General features: G+C 48.3%; 1 protein-coding gene across 2 annotated transcripts in view; it reads right to left on the reverse strand.

The window, feature by feature from the left end:
- Positions 1–329: 329 nt before the first annotated feature.
- The window catches only part of DHX8 (DEAH-box helicase 8), a 30,917-nt gene continuing 13,457 nt past the window's right edge, over positions 330–17,789 (reverse strand). For both annotated transcript variants that reach the window (XM_083582478.1, XM_083582477.1), the window contains exons 12-23: positions 17,543–17,724; positions 16,104–16,298; positions 14,895–15,080; positions 13,317–13,527; positions 10,848–11,029; positions 10,547–10,687; positions 9,871–10,026; positions 8,752–8,889; positions 7,169–7,297; positions 5,391–5,587; positions 3,711–3,890; positions 330–1,175 (exon numbers count right to left, since the gene is read on the reverse strand). In XM_083582478.1, the coding sequence (XP_083438604.1) occupies positions 956–1,175; positions 3,711–3,890; positions 5,391–5,587; positions 7,169–7,297; positions 8,752–8,889; positions 9,871–10,026; positions 10,547–10,687; positions 10,848–11,029; positions 13,317–13,527; positions 14,895–15,080; positions 16,104–16,298; positions 17,543–17,724 (2,117 nt within the window). In that variant the 3' untranslated portion in view covers positions 330–955. The remainder of the gene's footprint in view (positions 1,176–3,710; positions 3,891–5,390; positions 5,588–7,168; positions 7,298–8,751; positions 8,890–9,870; positions 10,027–10,546; positions 10,688–10,847; positions 11,030–13,316; positions 13,528–14,894; positions 15,081–16,103; positions 16,299–17,542; positions 17,725–17,789) is intronic.

Genomic DNA, 17,789 nt, shown 5'->3' on the forward strand with positions numbered 1-17,789 from the left:
AATTGCAACGAAGGGGTGCTGTGAAGAATCATAGAGCCATCAAAGAGGCATTGTGCTCTCTTCTCCGCTTCCTCAAGTACATCTGAATCTCTACTGCATCTCCTAAAACAGGTGGCTTTGCAGATATTGCTGGGACTACAACTCCCATAATCCCCAACCACTGGCCTGAGAGGTGGAGGGAGGTCAAACTTCAATAGCACCTGAAGGACTACAGGTACTGCAAAGGCACATCCAACCTTGAGGACAGAGGACATTTTTCACCAAACGCAAGTAAGATCGTACAGAAAAAGACAGACAAAAACTCTGATCTAGACAACATGGCCTCCATCTTTTTCTTTTTTTATTTTCTTCAAATTTAAAAACTGCTTGGCAATATTACTGACGAAACACAGGAGTGTTGCTTCAGGTGTCAGTGAATCCTTGGGGAAAAAAGAGAACAGCGTTTTGTACACTGTTTGGGCTCTGGCAGGAAGTGGGCAAGCAACATGGCAGCACAGCTGAAGACCACATTCAAGAAAAGCCACCAATGTAAAGGGTTTGGGTATTTGTCTTGCTTCCTCCAGGAGCAGTCTTTTCAAATGTGCTTCCAGAGGGTTGCTTTGAAGAAAAATAGGGTAGTTCCAAAGGGAAAAGGTCACACGAGAGCTTTGTGTTCCCCTTTCGGTTCCCGTTTGGGGCAGCGGAGAAAGGAGGCCTTTCGGTAACAGAGGGGACTCGAAACCGCACGCCAACTTTTGACCTTTGCACAGCGCAGGAACGGCAACGAAAGAAAATATCCCGTGAAGAAAGGTGTCTCTGAGACCAGCCATGGTGGAGGCGGTGCCTTTAAGAGCTGGCATTTCACCGCTACACCCTTTAGCCTTGAAACGTACATAGCAAGTTGTCCAGATATGCCCAAGGCTGGACCGTGTGATGGTGCCGTGTCCAGTCACCGTTCTTGGCAGACGAGGAGGGCTCACCGGCGCCTGAAGGCTCGCGATATTCTCCAGGCGTTGGGCTCTTCGTAGCGGTTGTAAAGGGGCTCCAGACGCTGCTGCTTCTTCTGCTTGCTGAGTTTTGTGGGGTCAGAGACCTTGAAGAAGGCAGGGGCGAACTCCACCAGCCAGCGGGGGTCGATGGTGGTGACCTCCCGCATATACTCTTTAGTGGTGAGCACCAACTCATGATACACCACCCTGCAGGGAAAGGGGGACAGGTGAGTTAGGCCATCCCTCTCTCCCCAAAATGCGGCTCACTCTAAAAACCCTTTCCTCTATGTGCAATATGAAGGTAGATCCCCAACACCAGGCATGGCCAAACCTGGGCCTCCAAAATATAAGACAAAAAACAAATAAAATAAAACCTACATACAGCAACAGTGTTTTGTGTTGTGTAGGCTCCTATGATGTAAGTAATGGGCCCCGCCTGCTAGCCTTCTCCCTAAAATATCACTGGTTTGCTCATTTCTATATATAGGATGCCTACATTCTGCATGGACTGGTTGTACGGCAATATGTAGCATGCAGCTGCAGACTGAAGTGCAGCACAGTTGAATGTAGGTCAGGCTGTTGTATCCATTATTAAAGAGTGCTTGTAGACTGATGATCAGGCAGCATAGACTAAGGGTATGAGTCTTATGCCTACTGATTGATTTCATGTTATACATAATTTATTTACTTTGATCCCATTATGGCTTTAGATACCTATTAGGTCCATAAATGACCGTATAGCATATATTCAGCACAAAAAAACCAGCGACAATTTCTTGTTGACAAAGGACAGCTGGGCATATAAAGGACCCCATTACCTTCAGGAGCTTAGGGCAGGCACCCCCAAACTCAGCCTTCCAGCTGCTTTGGGACTACAATTCCCATCATCCCCGACCACTGGTCCTGTTAGCTAGGGATGATGGGAGTTGTAGTCCCAAAACACCTGGAGGGCCAAGTTTGGCCATGCCTGCCCTACACCAAGGTTATCTATACGGCATTGTTTCTTGAACTTGGGTCCCCCAGCTGTTGCCGGACTACAACTCCCATCATCTCTGACCACTGACCCCGCTAGCTAGGGATGATGGGAGTTGTAGTCCCAAAACACCTGGAGGGCCAAGTTTGGCCATGCCTGCCCTACACCAAGGGTATCTATACGGCATTGTTTCTTGAACTTGGGTCCCCCAGCTGTTGCCGGACTACAACTCCCATCATCTCTGACCACTGACCCCGCTAGCTAGGGATGATGGGAGTTGTAGTCCCAAAACACCTGGAGGGCCAAGTTTGGCCATGCCTGCCCTACACCAAGGGTATCTATACGGCATTGTTTCTTGAACTTGGGTCCCCCAGCTGTTGCCGGACTACAACTCCCATCATCTCTGACCACTGACCCCGCTAGCTAGGGATGATGGAAGTCGTAGTCCAATAACACCCGGGGAACCAGGTTTGAGAAACACTGCCATAGGATCAACAAGAACGAGGACATAAATCAGAGCTTGCAGTCTTCAGCAAGGTGACAGCTGGTTTGGAATCCCTCCCCCAAACAAAATTGGCATTGAAATATGACAGGACAAAAGCATGTGTATTTCAAAAGGTCTCCAGGTGACAGGAGCAAATTCCCGCAGGGCTAAGATACCCGTTAAAAATGCATGTCACACTTTTATTTGCATTCACTCTGCTTGCCAACCACACACTCCTTCCTCCTGTAAGAACCACCTAGACCAGGGCTGGGAAAGCATTTTGGCTCCACAAGACAGACCCTTATCAGGATTTGCCTTGCGGACCAAATTTGACCATTGGGCGTCACCACCCACCTGTCAATTAAGTGACATCGCAATTGGCGTCACGCTTTGAAGCCTCAGAGTTGGGACTTCAAAGCACTTTTGCAAGGAGCTTGAAGGTCCCGACTTCAGGACTTCAAAGCCTAGCAAAGTGCATGGGGTGTGCAAGGGATGAAGTTCCCTTGCACTTCTGAATCAAGCTGGACTGATTTCCCTTTGTACCAGCTGATGTGCAGGGGGGGTCAATCCTACTTAGCATCTTCCTTCCCATAATTTAGGGGGTGGGCAATGCTTTGCAGGGAATGGGGAGCTTGCTTTGGTGACTGGGAGAAGCCGCTGGGACCACATAACACCAGTCCTGAGAGATCTGCATTGGCTCCCAGAACATTTCCGAGCACAATTCAAAGTGTTGGTGCTGACCTTTAAAGCCCTAAATGGCCTCGGTCCTGTATACCTGAAGGAGCGTCTCCACCCCCATCGTTCAGCCCAGACACTGAGATCCAGCGCCGAGGGCCTTCTGGCGGCTGCCTCATTGTGAGAAGCGAGGTTACAGGGAACCAGACAGAGGGCCTTCTTGGTAGTGGTGAAGTGAAGGAAATAAGCAGCTATCCTATCTTTAAAAGATATCTGAAGGCTGCCTTGTTTAGGGAAGTTTTTAACATTTAATGCTGTATTGTTTTTAACACTCGATTGGGAGCTGCCCAGAGTGGCTGGGGAAACTCAGCCAGATGGGCGGGGTATAAATAATAAATTATTACTACTACTACTACTACTACTACTATTACTACATGCCACTTCCCAGGAGTGCAGTCAAATCAAGTCCTTTGCAAGCCTCCCCGTGTGGTTCTGTTCAACAGTAAATGGGGTTGAAGCCCATGATCTCCCCCTTAACTTTCAACTGTGCCATACAAACATCCCTTTTCTTGGTAGAAACAATGACGTCCGGCAGCCCCAGCCTCCTTACCATTCAGGCTGGCGGTTGAAGAGGGCACTTGAGGGGTGGATGTAGACGACCTGCTGGTCAATCAAGGTCCGGTAGCCCTCCTGGGGATCCTTCTTGGCGGCATTCCGGAAGAAACCACTGCAAATGGCTTTCTGGACGCGTACGGTGGCTTTCCCACATGACACTACATCCAGCTTGTGCCTGTCCAACCAGAGGAGTAGTGGAAGAGTTTAGAACAGAAGCTTCAGTTGATGCAAATCCAAGCTACCCTACACCCAAGTCCACACACAAACTCCACAGCTAAAACTTTGCCACGATCCCCAGGAAAGCGCTCTGCTCTAGAGTTTTGCCCAGCTCAAAAACTTATGTTCAACTTTTTGAAATTAGATTATCTTCATCGGGTGTACTATTTCTGCTGCTCTAGTGCTTAGCGGAAGCGACGCGGGTGGTGCTGTGGGTTAAACCACAGGGCCTAGGACTTGCCGATCAGAAGGTCGGCAGTTTGAATCCCCGCGACGGAGTGAGCTCCCGTCACTCAGTCCCTGCTCCTGCCAACCCAGCAGTTCAAAAGTACGTCAAAGTGGAAGTAGATAAATAGGTACCACTCCAGCGGGAGGGTAAATGGCGTTTCCATGCGCTGCTCTGGTTCGCCAGAAGAGTTTAGTCATGCTGGTCACATGACCCGGAAGCTGTATGCTGGCTCCCTCGGCCAGTAAAGCGAGATGAGCACCACAACCCCAGAGTCGGCCACGACTGGACCTAATGGTCAGGGGTCCCTTTACCTTGCCTACCATGAGCACATTCTTAACTAATTAAGACTAGGGCTGGGCAATGTCTGGCTGTGTGTTTGCCTCCTTGCGAGTAAGCGGGGCAGCCAGTCTCTGTCCTCCTGAGCGACCAATGGGGAGGAAAGAGACTGGTCGCCCCCCCCCCCCTGCTTGCTCGCTTAGAGGCAAACTCGCAGCGAGGCAGGCAGACGAGAGAGCAGGCGATTTGAGCTGAGAATATATCATAGCGCTGCCAGCACAGCGCAGATAGGCAGGCAGGTGTGCTGGCAGTGGCCGGGGAGAAGAAGAGAAGAAGAGTTTGGATTTCATATCCCGCTTTATCACTACCCTAAGGAATCTCAAAGCGGCAAACATTCTCCTTTCTTTCCTCCCCCACAACAAACACTCTGTGAGGTGAGTGGGGCTGAGAGACTTCAAAGAAGTGTGACTGGCCCAAGGTCACCCAGCAGCTGCATGTGGAGGAGCAGGGAAGCGAACCCGGTTCACCAGATTATGAGTCTACCGCTCTTAACCACTACACCACACTGGAGCTGTGATGTATTGCCAGTTCAAAAGGTCTGAAACCGGTATCGTGATCTGAACATCATACAGGCTTCGGACGATGAACTGAAAACCGGCCAGCTCTAATTAAGACTCTGAAAGCTGAGATGCCTTTGGGAGAACTGACACACAGAATGGATGCTTCCTCCATTGTCTCCCCCACCCCAAGGAAGCAATAGAAGAAGAAAATTAAAATACAATTAAAAAATCCATATCGGCACTGATCGTAATGGATGTCCCGGCTCCCATCTTCAACCACGAATCCACCAGCGAGCTGCAGACCACCTGAACAAAGTTCATGGATCACTGGTCCATGACAGTTTGAGAACATCCTGTTCTAGCACATTTCTCCTGTCTGTGGCCAGACCCTTACCTATCCATGATGCCCAACATCTGTTTGCGAATATCCTGGGCACGGCGCAGCGAGCGGGCTTGGATGAAGTTCTCATAGCACCAGGGATTGGAGAACTTGTTGTTCTTCCAGGAGTTGTACACGGCCAGAAGCGTGAGGTGGTCCCCTTCCGTCTGGTGAAACTTGGCTTTCTTCTGGTCAGCGAGAGCTTGCTTGTCCTACAACACACATAAGCAAAACAGGAAGTGAGCTTTCTCCAGCAGCCCCCCTGCCATCAGGAACAGCAAAAGAACAGGGACAGAACTCCGGCTTATAAGGAATCGGTTTCTGGAGGAGCCAATATATTTTACCTAAAATTTACAAAATTGCAACAAGTACATGCACAAAATGGTAGTATCTACGCAGGTCAGCTAAAAAAAGGCACAATCGCAAATATTTTTAACAACATTTACAGTCATGTCTTGGAAGTCGAACGGAATCCGTTCTGGAAGTCCGTTTGACTTTCAAAACGTTCAGAAACCAAAGCGTGGCTTCCAATTGGTTGCAGGAAGCTCCTGCAACCAATCAGAAGCCCCGTCAGACATTCGGGTTCCAAAGAACGTTCGCAAACCAGAACACTCAATTCCAGGTTTGTGGCGTTCAGGAGCCAAAATGTCCGAGTACCAAGGTACGACTATATAGCCTTTGAACAAATCATTGGAACCCATCACCCAATTTTCTGTAGTCATTATTTGTTACTGCACTATTTTAAGGGGCTGGCATTACCAAGGGATTTGTGCTAATGTTTCTGGACAGATGCAGACAGACTGTGGGGTGTGGGAAGAGAATTGGTTTGCCTTCTATTACACTGGCACCTTCAATTACTTGTGCAAACTGAACACACAAACTGTTTCTATATATATGCATTTCAACACCACATTTTGATTTTCATCTCTAGTTGATGAAGCAATTCAAGGCTGGCTGGCTCATGACACAAACTGAACAAAAGTTGCACATTTTATTGGACATCAGCTCAGCTGCAAGGGGCCACTGCCTATGCTCCTTCCCCCTTTTGACATAATTTTAGGCTCTGTACACCTTCTAGAGCGGGTGTGGGGAACCTCTGGCCCTCCAAATGTTGCAGAAATACAACTCCCATCAACCCCAACAAGTATCGCCAACGGCCAGGGATGATGGGAGATGTAGTTTAGAAACACCTGGAGGGCCAAAGGTCCCCTACATCTGCTCTAGAGTAAGGCATCTGACCTGCTGAAATATCTGCTAAGTATGGGACGGACAATATCAAATAATGGTCAAGTATTTAAAACATTCGCTTATTACAATCGTTAACACAAGGGAGTCAATGATAATTCAACATTAGTTAACAGGGAATCAATCACAGCTAACTGACACATCAAACCTGCGCACTTCCTTGTGTGCCCGATCTACTTCTTCTTCTTGTCGATTTTTGTCATTTTGAATTTACTGACATGCTCTGTTGTTTTGTACATTTGGTATTTCCAATGTTCTCCTTGTTTAATGTTGCGAAGCTTCGTTGCAAGCCTTTTTGAGCACAGCTCAAAAGCGGCACATAAAGTCAAAAAATTAATCAATTTTCCAAAACAAGGAGTTGATGCCCAGTAACTCTAGCTGCGCAAAGTGAATCCGTGACAGGGAACTGCAGTCTCCCACATCTAGGTCCGATTCACTACCCACCAGACCAGCACTCCATGTTCTTTTCCTCTTCCCTGGCGCTGGCCCAGCTGCGACCAGTGCCAGGCTGCCTTGAGAGTCCAATCCCCCCAAACATGCCCATTTACCTTGGGTCGGTAGAAGACGTTCTGCACCGACAGCATGGAGACAATGGTGAGCATTTCCTCGCTGCATCCCAGATGCACCGACATGATGAGCATCTTGCACAACATGGGCTCCAGGGGGAACTCGGCCATCTGTCGGGAAGGAAGGGAACGGCATTCACAGCTGGTTATTTCTTCGAATCTGCGCAGCCTCCCCAAGCAGTGGCAGTCAACCTGATTGTAGCAAACCACTGAACTTTGGTGGTTTTTTTTGCGGGAGGAGTGGAGGGCAGGAACAGAATGCCCCAAGTACTTGCACACACATTTCAATACTCCCTCTTTTGATTTCCATTTCTACCTTATGAAGCTGGTTATCTGGTATAGCTATCATAACTGAAGCTCTTCCTTCTGAGACGGTTCCCAGAGCATACCAGGCAAATCCAGTGCTAGGGACCTCTAACCATCCCTTGCTCCAGTGCTGCACAGGGAGATTTCCCCCACCCGCCCAAAGTCAGGGCAGGGCACAAGGGTTTAGCACACCCTCAATGGATTTCAGGACTCTGGCAAGCTCAGCCAGCTTGTTCTCTCCTTTTGTTAAACAAGTTTCTAGTTCTTATGGGTGAGAAATTAGAGATACCGTATTTTTCGCTCTATAAGACGCACCTAGTTTTTGGAGAAGGAAAAGAAGAAAAAAAATATTCTGAATCTCAGAAGCCAGAACAGCAAGAGGGATCGCTGCGCAGCGAAAGCAGCGATCCCTCTTGCTGTTCTGGCTTCTGGGATAGCTGCGCAGCCTGCATTCACTCCATAAGACACACACACATTTCCCCTTACTTTTTAGGAGGGAAAAAGTGAGTCTTATAGAGCAAAAAATACGGTACGTATCATCTATCTTCTGTTTCTGGTACAATCTGAGGGAGAAAGGCTGAGCAGACCTTTCCAGATCACTGGGGTACGGAGAACAGGGTTTCTAACACCCTCTGCGGCTCCTTCTCCCCCATACTGCTGCATCTATTCTGGTCTATTTCCACTATTCCCAGATCTAAACTGGCTCACAGTATGTTTCTGAGCACAATTCAAAGTGTTGGTGCTGGCCTTTATAGCCCTAAACAGCCTTGGCCTAGTATACCTGAAGGAGTGTCTCCACCCCCATTGTTCAGCCCAGACACTGAGGTCCAGCTCCGAGGGCCTTCTGGTGGTTCCCTCACTGTGAGAAGCGAGGTTACAGGGAACCAGGCAGAGGGCCTTCTCGGTAGTGGCACCCACACTGTGGAAGGCCCTCCAATCAGATGCCAAGGAGATAAATAACTATACAACTTTAAGAAGACATTTGAAGGCAGCCCTGTATCTGGAAGTTTTTTTTAATGTTTGATGTTTTAATTTGCTGGAAGCAACCCAGTCAGATGGGCGGCATATAAATAATCACAATCAAAATCCCAGAATTTTAATGCAATAACAAATAAGGAGGAGCAGCAAATGTAAGCAGACTCAAGTTGCTTATTCTAGCTGCAAACACTAGGTTCTACACGTAGTGTTTACCAAAGATTCCTTGAGCTTGGATATCCCATCACCCCCCAGCCATGAGACCTGAACAACGCAGGGCCTACCCGGCGTCCCAGTCGGGTGAGCAGCCCCTCGTCATCCAGGGCACCCAGAGTGTACAGCTGCTCCATTGCGGTGATCAGAGTTTCCATTGGCGGAGCATCCATGAAATCAAAGGAGAGCAGGTCGTTGATTCCCATAGCCTGTGTGTGTGCGTGAGAGAGAGGGAGGAGAGAACATGAGGTGTGCTGTACAAACATCTAGATAAAAAAGGTAAAGGTAAATGACTAATTCATCATGCGAAAGGCTGGGCTGGATGAATCCCTAGCCGGAATTAAGATTGCCGGAAGAAATATCAACAACCTCAGATATGCAGATGACACAACTTTGATGGCAGAAAGTGAGGAGGAATTAAATAACCTTTTAATGAGGGTGAAAGAGGAGAGCGCAAAATATGGTCTGAAGCTCAACATCAAAAAAACCAAGATCATGGCCACTGGGCCAATCACCTCCTGGCAAACAGAAGGGGAAGAAATGGAGGCAGTGAGAGATTTTACTTTCTTGGGCAAACTGCGGGAGGCAGTGGAAGACAGAAGTGCCTGGAGTGCTCTGGTCCATGGGGTCACGAAGAGTCGGACACGACTAAACGACTAAACAACAACAAAAGACCCCTGGACAGTTAAGTCCAGTCAAAGGCGACTATGGGGTTGTGGCACTCATCTTGCTTTCAGGCCGAGGGAGCTGGCGTTTGTCCGCAGGCAGTTTTCCAGGTCATGTGGCCAGCATGACTAAACCGCTTCTGGCACAGCAGGACACCGGGACAGAAGCCAGAGCGCATGGAAACGCCGTTTACCTTCCCACTGCAGTGGTACCTATTTATCTACTTGCACTGGCATGCTTTCAAACTGCTAGGTTGGCAGGAGCTGGGACAGAGCAACGGGAGCTCACTCAGTCGCAGGGATTCGAACCGCCGACCTTCTGATCGGCAAGCCCAAGAGGCTCAGTGGTTTAGACCATGCCTTGTACAAACATCTTCCACTGCCCTGACCAAACGAAAAGAACGCAGCTCAAATGCTACAAACGGAAGGAAGGTTCATTTTACAAGGCGCTACAAAATGCTCTGCAAGGCTTTTCTTGAGATGGCTCCTCCATAAGATACCAGCTGCTGCGTCACCAGCGCCTACCTTAAGGGACAGCACAGTGCTGGCCAAGTTGGTCCTCTGGATCTCAGGCACGTTGGTGGTGAGCATCTCGTCGCGGTAGGCCCGCTCTGTGTACAGCCGGTAGCACTTGCCTGGCCCGGTTCTCCCAGCCCTCCCAGCTCGCTGCTTGGCTTGGGCCTGCAGGAATCATAGATAAGAAACCAGGTCAGCGAATTACTTTCTCCCCTCGCCCCCTTTTCTATAATTTTTATTAGGTTTTCTGTTCTACATTTTAGGATATTCATTTAAGCAACCTTAAAATATCAATGCCTTCCCTTCTTCTCTTTCCATGGTTTATTCTGCATAACGTAAATCCCTGCGTATTTTATATAAACTAAACCATTCAGTTTTCCATTATTATATCCACTATTGAATTTATCTTAATGCTGCCCATGTTTGACCAAACTGCGAGAGGCAGTGGAAGACAGGAGTGCCTGGCATGCTCTGGTCCATGGGGTCACGAAGAGTTGGGACACGACTAAACAACTAAACAACAACAACAACATTCACCTAATAGCACAAGCAGACAAATCATTTTCTTCTCCGTATTTCATAGGGCTGAGCAAGAGAAATCCATCACATCTGCCAACAGAAATTCTTCTATTTTCCACGGACGCCAGTCGCTGATCTTGTGTAGAACAGCCACCCAGCCACGTACCTGAGAAATCGGTGTCACAACCAGCTGGTCAATTCCTGTCTTTGAGTTGTATACTTTCTGCTTCACAAACCCAGGGTCCACCACGTAATAGATGCCGTCAATTGTGAGCGAAGTTTCAGCGATGTTCGTGGCAATGACCACCTAGATAGGACGAAAGGGACAGACACGCAGCCTGGGTCAGACAGCATGCTAAACAGGAGGCAGCAAAAGCCTCCACAGACCGGCCCAGAAGGGAACTTTCACAGGAATCGTATTGCGGGGGGGGGGGGCATCCCTGCCAGAAAGTGGTGGAAGCAGCTACCTTTCGACTCCCTGGGGGAGCTGGGTCAAAGATGCGTGTCTGCATCTCGCTAGGCAGGGCCGAGTAGACGGGCAAGATGATCAGCTCAGGGACGTCAGGACCCAGGGATTTCATTCGCTCATAGAGGATCTCGCAGGCCGTGTCGATCTCCTCCTGGCCAGTCAAAAACACCAGGATGTCTCCTGCAGAACAGAAAAACGGTTCCTCCGATTAGCTCCACCCGCAGGCAGGCCAGGGCACAACATTTACAACTTCAGGAACAGATAATAATAATAATAATAATAATAATAATAATAATAATAATGTTTATTATTTATACCCCTCCCATCTGGCTGGGTTTCCCCAGCCACTCTGGGCGGCTTCCAACCGAATATTAAAAACAATACAGTGTCAGACATTAAAAACTTCCCTAAATAGGGCCGCCTTCAGTTGTATTTTAAAAGTAAAATAGTTGTTTGTTGCCTTGACATCTGCTGGGAGGGCGTTCCACAGGGCAGGCACCACTACTGAGAAGGCCCTCCGCCTGGTTCCCTGTAACCTCACTTCTTGCAGTGAGGGAACTGCCAGAAGGCCCTCGGCGCTGGACCTCAGTGTCCGGGCTGAACAATGGGGGTAGAGACGCTCCTTCAGGTATACAGGACCGAGGTTGTTTAGGGCTTCAAAGGTCAGCACCAACACTTTGAATTGTGCTCGGAAAAGTACTGGGAGCCAATGAAGATAAAAAGTATGAAATTGGCCAGTTTTCACAAACTCAGCTTCGTTTAAATCGACGGGAAAGCAAACTTCGGGCCCTTACGGCTGTCAAAGCAAGCTTGAAAATTTGTGGTTAGGTGGGTGCCAAACTGACAGCTTTGCATGATTTGCTGTGCCTGAAGGAGGAGGGTTTAGGAGGGTTCAGCATAAACAGAGTAGTCGTCGTCTTCTCTGATCACTTGTAGCTGAGTGAGATTGTCTTCCATGAACACGGGCTTAACAGGGAGTCCGTAAATGACTATAGAGTAGTATTGTTTGGGGAAATGTAGCTTCTCGTTTGCAAGATGGGTGCACATAGGAGGGTAGTGTGCTACAGATCTGGGATAGCTCAGCTGGTAGAGCATGAGACTCTTAATCTCAAGGTCGTGGGTTCGAGCCCCACATTGGGCAAAAGATTCCTGCACTACCCTTGTGGCCCCTTCCAACTCTACAATTCTATTATTCTAGGATAGGTAAAGGACTCCTGATCATTAGGTCCAGTTGTGGCTGACTCTGGGGTTGCGGCGCTCATCTCGCTTTATTGGCCGAGGGAGCCGGTGTACAGCTTCCGGGTCATGTGGCCAGCATGACTAAGCCGCTTCTGGCGAACCAGAGCAGTGCATGGAAACGCCGTTTACCTTCCCACCGCAGCGGTACCTATTTATCTACTTGCACTTTGACGTGCTTTTGAACTGCTAGGTTGGCAGGAGCAGGGACCGAGCAATGGGAGCTCACCCCGTTGCGGGGATTCGAACCGCCGACCTTCTGATCGGCAAGTCCTAGGCTCTGTGGTTTAACCCACAGCGCCACCCACCATCAAAGGTTTCTTCTTGTTGGCCAGTGAAGAGTATCTACAGCAGACTACCCCACTCTCATAGCAGGTCTATGCGGATGAGATAGACCTTTAAAGTGTCTGTCAACTTTTTTTTTTTTTTAGAACTCCAAAAACAAAACTGATGAACAGAAAAAAGAGGACTTAAACATCATCTAGCCCAAGCCAGCCTCCCTAGGTAAAACGAAAGGCAAAGGATGGTTAAATCCAGGATGGTTAAATCCAGTCAAAGGTGACTATGGGGTTTGTGGCGCTCATCTCGATTTCAGGCTGAGGGAGCCGGCGTTTGTCCACTGACAGCTTTCTGGGTCATGTGGCCAGGAGCACTAAACCACTTCTGGTGCAACGGGACACCGTGACGGAAGAAGAGAAAAAGAAGAAGAGTTTGGATTTGATATCCTGCTTCATCACTACCCGAAGGAGTCTCAAATAGCTAACATTCTCCTTACCCTTCCTCCCCCACAACAAACACCCTGTGAGGTGAGTGGGGCTGAGAGATTTCAAAGAAGTGTGACTAGCCCAAGGTCACCCAGCAGCTGCATGTGGAGGAGCGGAGACGCGAACCCGGTTCACCAGATTACGAGTCTACCGCTCTTAACCACTACATCACACTGGAAGCCAGAGTGTACGCCATTTACCTTTCCGCCACAGTGGTACCTATTTATCTCCTTGCACTGGCGTGCTTTCGAACTGCTAGGTTGGCAGGAGCTGGGACAGAGCAACGGGAGCTCACCCTGTTGCGGGGATTCAAACCACCGACCTTCTGATCGGCAAGCCCAAGAGGCTCGGTGGTTTAGACCACAGGGCCACCTTGGAAGCTGTATGATTACTGCATGGGACTGAAAGCCTTCCATCCTCCAACATGAAGCAACCTTCGATGTGAGCACCAACATTCCATGCCTTACCCGGTGGCTCCGTCAAGTGGATCTGCATGACTGTGATCAGGCTGGCATCCAGGTAATCTGTCTCCGGCTCCTTAGTATAGAGAATCTCCACCGGGTACGTCCTTCCTGGGATGGTAAAGATGGGAGCCTCATAGAAGTACTGGGAAAACTTAACTGCGTCCAAGGTGGCCGACGTCACTATCAACTTCATGTCTTGCCTCTTCTGAACCGTCTGCAGGAGAGAAGTTGGCCAAGCATGTTCAGTGCAGGAAAAAAGGTACATAGCAACACAAGCCATGAGGGGGCAACAGCCCTGGCTGGCAGCCAGACTAATCCGAGGACCAATCAAGAGCTAGCGCCCAGGACAGACAGGCTTTCTTATTTTTCTGAGCACAGGGTTACACAGTGGAGAATCCATATCCTTGTTAATAAAGCCTTCCGTCGTTGGGAAATGATATATAAATAATAATAATAATAATAATAATAATAATAATTTTTATTTATACCCCACCCTCCACAGCCAAGGCTGGGCTCAGGGCGGCTAACAAGCAATAATAAAAACAAGCTGAATGATTACAACTTAAAAACAAAATTAAATACATTAAAATATTGAAACATTAAATATTAAAATGCAGCCTCATCGCAGGAGGAGAACGGAAAAGAAAAAAGAAAGAGAGGGAGGGAGGGAATCAAATTGGCTCCAAGCCAAAGGCCAGGCAGAACAACTCAGTCTTACAGGCCCTGTGGAAAGAAATCAGATCCTGCAGGGCCCTGGTCTCATGAGGCAGAGTGTTCCACCAGGTCGGAGCCAGTGTTGAAAAGGCCCTGGCTCTGGTTGAAGCTAATCTAACTTCCTTAGGGCCCGGGACCACTAGGGTGTTGCTATTTATGGACCTTGAGGCTCTCCGTGGGGCATACCGGGAGAGGCGGTCCCGTAGGTACAAGGGTCCTAGACCATAAATAAATGAAAAAAATGTTTGAAATAACTTTTGTTAAAAAATCAGATGCCTTTTTATTAGGAATTATAGGTACCGAGACTCCAAAGGACCAGAGGAAATTGTCCATGTATGCTACAACGGCCGCTCGGATTTTGGTAGCCCAGAGGTGGAAGGAAGGGACAACCCTACAACCAGAGAAGAATGGCAAATCAGGTTGACGGACTATGCCGAAATGGCAAAACCAACTGGAAAGCTCGGGAATCAAGAAGACAAGAAATTTTAAAAAGAATGGGAAATGTTTATAATGTATATACAAATTCACTTTAAACAGGTCAAAACATTAGCGGGATTTTAAATACAATTGAAATGTAACAGAATGTATAGATAACTGAGGAAGATGAAAAATTGGAGAAGTATTGATATATAATTGAAAACAGAACTAAAAGGACCCATGGAAGGGATGGGGAAAAGTCAAGAGATTCAGAGTAATCTCGATATTTGGATTTCGTATTGTGTTTCATTGTACGTTTTTATTTTTGACAATCAAATTAAAAAGATTATAAAAATAAAATAAAGCTTTTTGTCAATTGTTCTTTTCTAAGTCATTATTTTTAGGAGGTTGTTGGGGGTGGTGGGGAGAGGGATTTGAAAGAGCTGACACCTTTTTCAGGAGACCAAACAGCACATCGGTGTGTATGGTGCGCTCGTGGGCTTCATCCAACATGATGATGGCATACTGCGTCAGATCCGGGTCGATCAGGCACTCTCGCAGCAACATCCCGTCCGTCATGTACTTGATCACCGTCTCGGGACTGGTGCAGTCCTCAAACCGGATGGTGTAGCCAACCTGCCAGGGAGAGTGGGGCAAAACGATCAGAAGGGGGTGAAAGGGCAACCATTTCTGCTCTGGCAATTACGTCTTGCCTGCCCGTCTGCAAGAAACAACTGCAAATTTAAAGGTCTAGAGCAAGGATAATAATAATATTTTTTATTTATACCCTGCCCTCCCCAGTCAAGGCCGGGCTCAGGGCGGCTAACAAGCAATAATAAAAACAAGTTGAATGAATACAACATTAAAATATTGAAACATTAAAATATAAAAATGCAGCCTCATAACAGGAGGAGAAAGGAAAAAAGAAAAAAGAAAGAGGGGGAGGGAATCAAATTGGCTCCAAGCCAAAGGCCAGGCGGAACAACTCTGTCTACAGGCCCTGCGGAAAGAAATCAGATCCTACAGGGCCCTGGTCTCATGAGGCAGAGCGTTCCACCAGGCTGGAGCCAGTATTGAAAAGGCCCTGGCTCTGGTTGAAGCCAATCTAACTTCCTTAGGGCCCGGGACCACTAGGGTGTTGCTATTTATGGACCTTGAGGTCCTCCATGGGGCATACCGGGAGAGGCGGTCTCGTAGGTACGAGGGTCCTAGGCCATGAGGGGCTTTAAAGGTCAAAACCAGCACCTTGAACCTGACCCTGTACTCTACTGGGAGCCAGTGCTGCTGGAAAAGCACTGGGTGAATATGCTCCCATAGCAGAGACCCTGTGAGGAGCCTCGCTGCTGCATTCTGCACCCGCTGGAGTTTCTGGGACAGCTTCAAGGGCAGCCCCGCGTAGATGGGAATGGATGGATTCATGGATGGATGGATGGACGCATTCCCGCATGGATGGGAACCTCTGGCCTGTGAAATAGATCTGCACTTCCCAACTGGTCTCTTGCCCATTCCATTGTGTTGGCCCTGAGTACAACCTCACACGGCCTTTCCACTCCTGCCAGCTTGAGGAAAGTAATCGGCGCAGCTGCCACCATGGAATTGTACGATCTGCCACTTCTGGCACATTGCAGGGTCAATCCACAAAGTGCCAGCGCATCTTACCTCCTGCCCCAGGCAGCAGCCGAACTCCTCCGATACCCGCTTGGCCACGGACATGGCAGCCACTCGCCGAGGCTGGGTGCAGCCAATCTTCCCGCGGGACGTGTAGCCAGCCTCAGCAAGGTACTGCGTGATCTGCGTCGTTTTCCCGGAGCCCGTCTCCCCGATGACTATCAGAATCTGGTTATCGTGAACAGCCTAGGACAGAGAAGCCATTGGATGGTCAGGTATCTTCAGTGTTCAAAGGTACTCAAATCTCTTCCACCTGCTACTCTGTCCGTTCTCCTCCGTGAACGTTACGTCCAATAGGGAAGCGTGCTGCTCTTTGTCTGCACAAATTGGGTTTTCTTTTAAAATCAATCCGCAGGTTCAGACGCTACAGAAAGGGGCCTACAATCTGCATGGATGCAATAGCACGGCAGGTGGAAAAACGTTTCCTCGAAATTATTGCCAATACCACAGAACCCGATGGATCCAAATGTCAGAGCTTTCTGTTGGAAGTGTATGGTTCTTAAAAGTGTTATTCAAGAAAGAGCTCAAATGAAAAAAGATGCTCAAACAAACTAACACCGGGGGGAGCTTCCAGTGACCAGGTGGTGACTTTTAGCTCACTGAGCAGGAACCATTTGCTTTGCATCCTTCCTCTATACAACTAATTCTATCTGGTGTTCTCAAGTTCCTTATAGGGCAACTTCTGGTTTCATACACCCTGCCACACCCTGCTCAGGTTTTGGACATCCAGAAGAGCAAACTTACATGCAAAGTACATATACCACATTCACAGCCCTCTCTTTATAAAGCTGATGTTATGCTTCTACAGTCATACCTTGGAAGTCGAACAGAATCCGTTCGACTTCCAAAACGTTCGGAAACCAAAGCGTGGCTTCTGATTGGCCGCAGGAAGCTCCTGCAGCCAATCGGAAGCCGCGGAAGCCCCATCGGATGTTTGGGTTCCAAAGAATGTTTGCAAACTGGAACACTGACTTCCGGGTTTGCGGCGTTCAGGAGCCAAAATGTTTGACTTGCAAGGTGTTTGGGATCCAAGGTATGACTGTATTGGCTTCCCGGTCTGTTCGACTGCATATTAACCAATTTGTTTTTACTGTTTTATTCTCTGGATTGTAAGCCACCCTGAATTTCTGATAGAAAGGCAGGGCATGCAGCTTTAATGAATTAAACAGGAAACATTTGCTAGGTAAGGGCATTCATAGATGAAGCTGCATCAACTCCCAACAATCACAGGTTTTCTGTGTTTTTCTGCTTGCAGAATTTAATGGGAGAAGAATTGGCAGGAATATAGAAGCTCCTTAGGATTTTGGAACTCCATGGTCATCTCCTGTGGAGGCCAAACCACCTGATATCAGCATATTGAGATGCTGGATTTGATGGCCCTTGGTTCAATTCTGGACAGCTGGCTTTTTTCTTCTTCTTCTCAGTCTTACCTGGATGAGCTGATCCTTCAGCCGGTATATCGGGAGACTTTCCCTCTGCTCAATGATCGACAGCTGAGTTTTTTTTCCATAAGAGGCTTTATTGCCTCCGAATGCATGTTTCTTCCACTCTGGGATGTCGTTGGGCATCATCCCGATTCCTCGCATGTTGGCAGCGATTTGTCTCCCATCCACTGGAAAGAGAGAGGAAAATGGACATCACAATTTGGTCCGTATGGCAGCATGGAAGGGGTAAGAG

The sequence above is a fragment of the Podarcis filfolensis genome, assembly GCF_964270895.1.
Source record: "Podarcis filfolensis genome assembly, chromosome: 13".
NCBI classification, from domain to species: Eukaryota; Metazoa; Chordata; class Lepidosauria; order Squamata; family Lacertidae; genus Podarcis; species Podarcis filfolensis.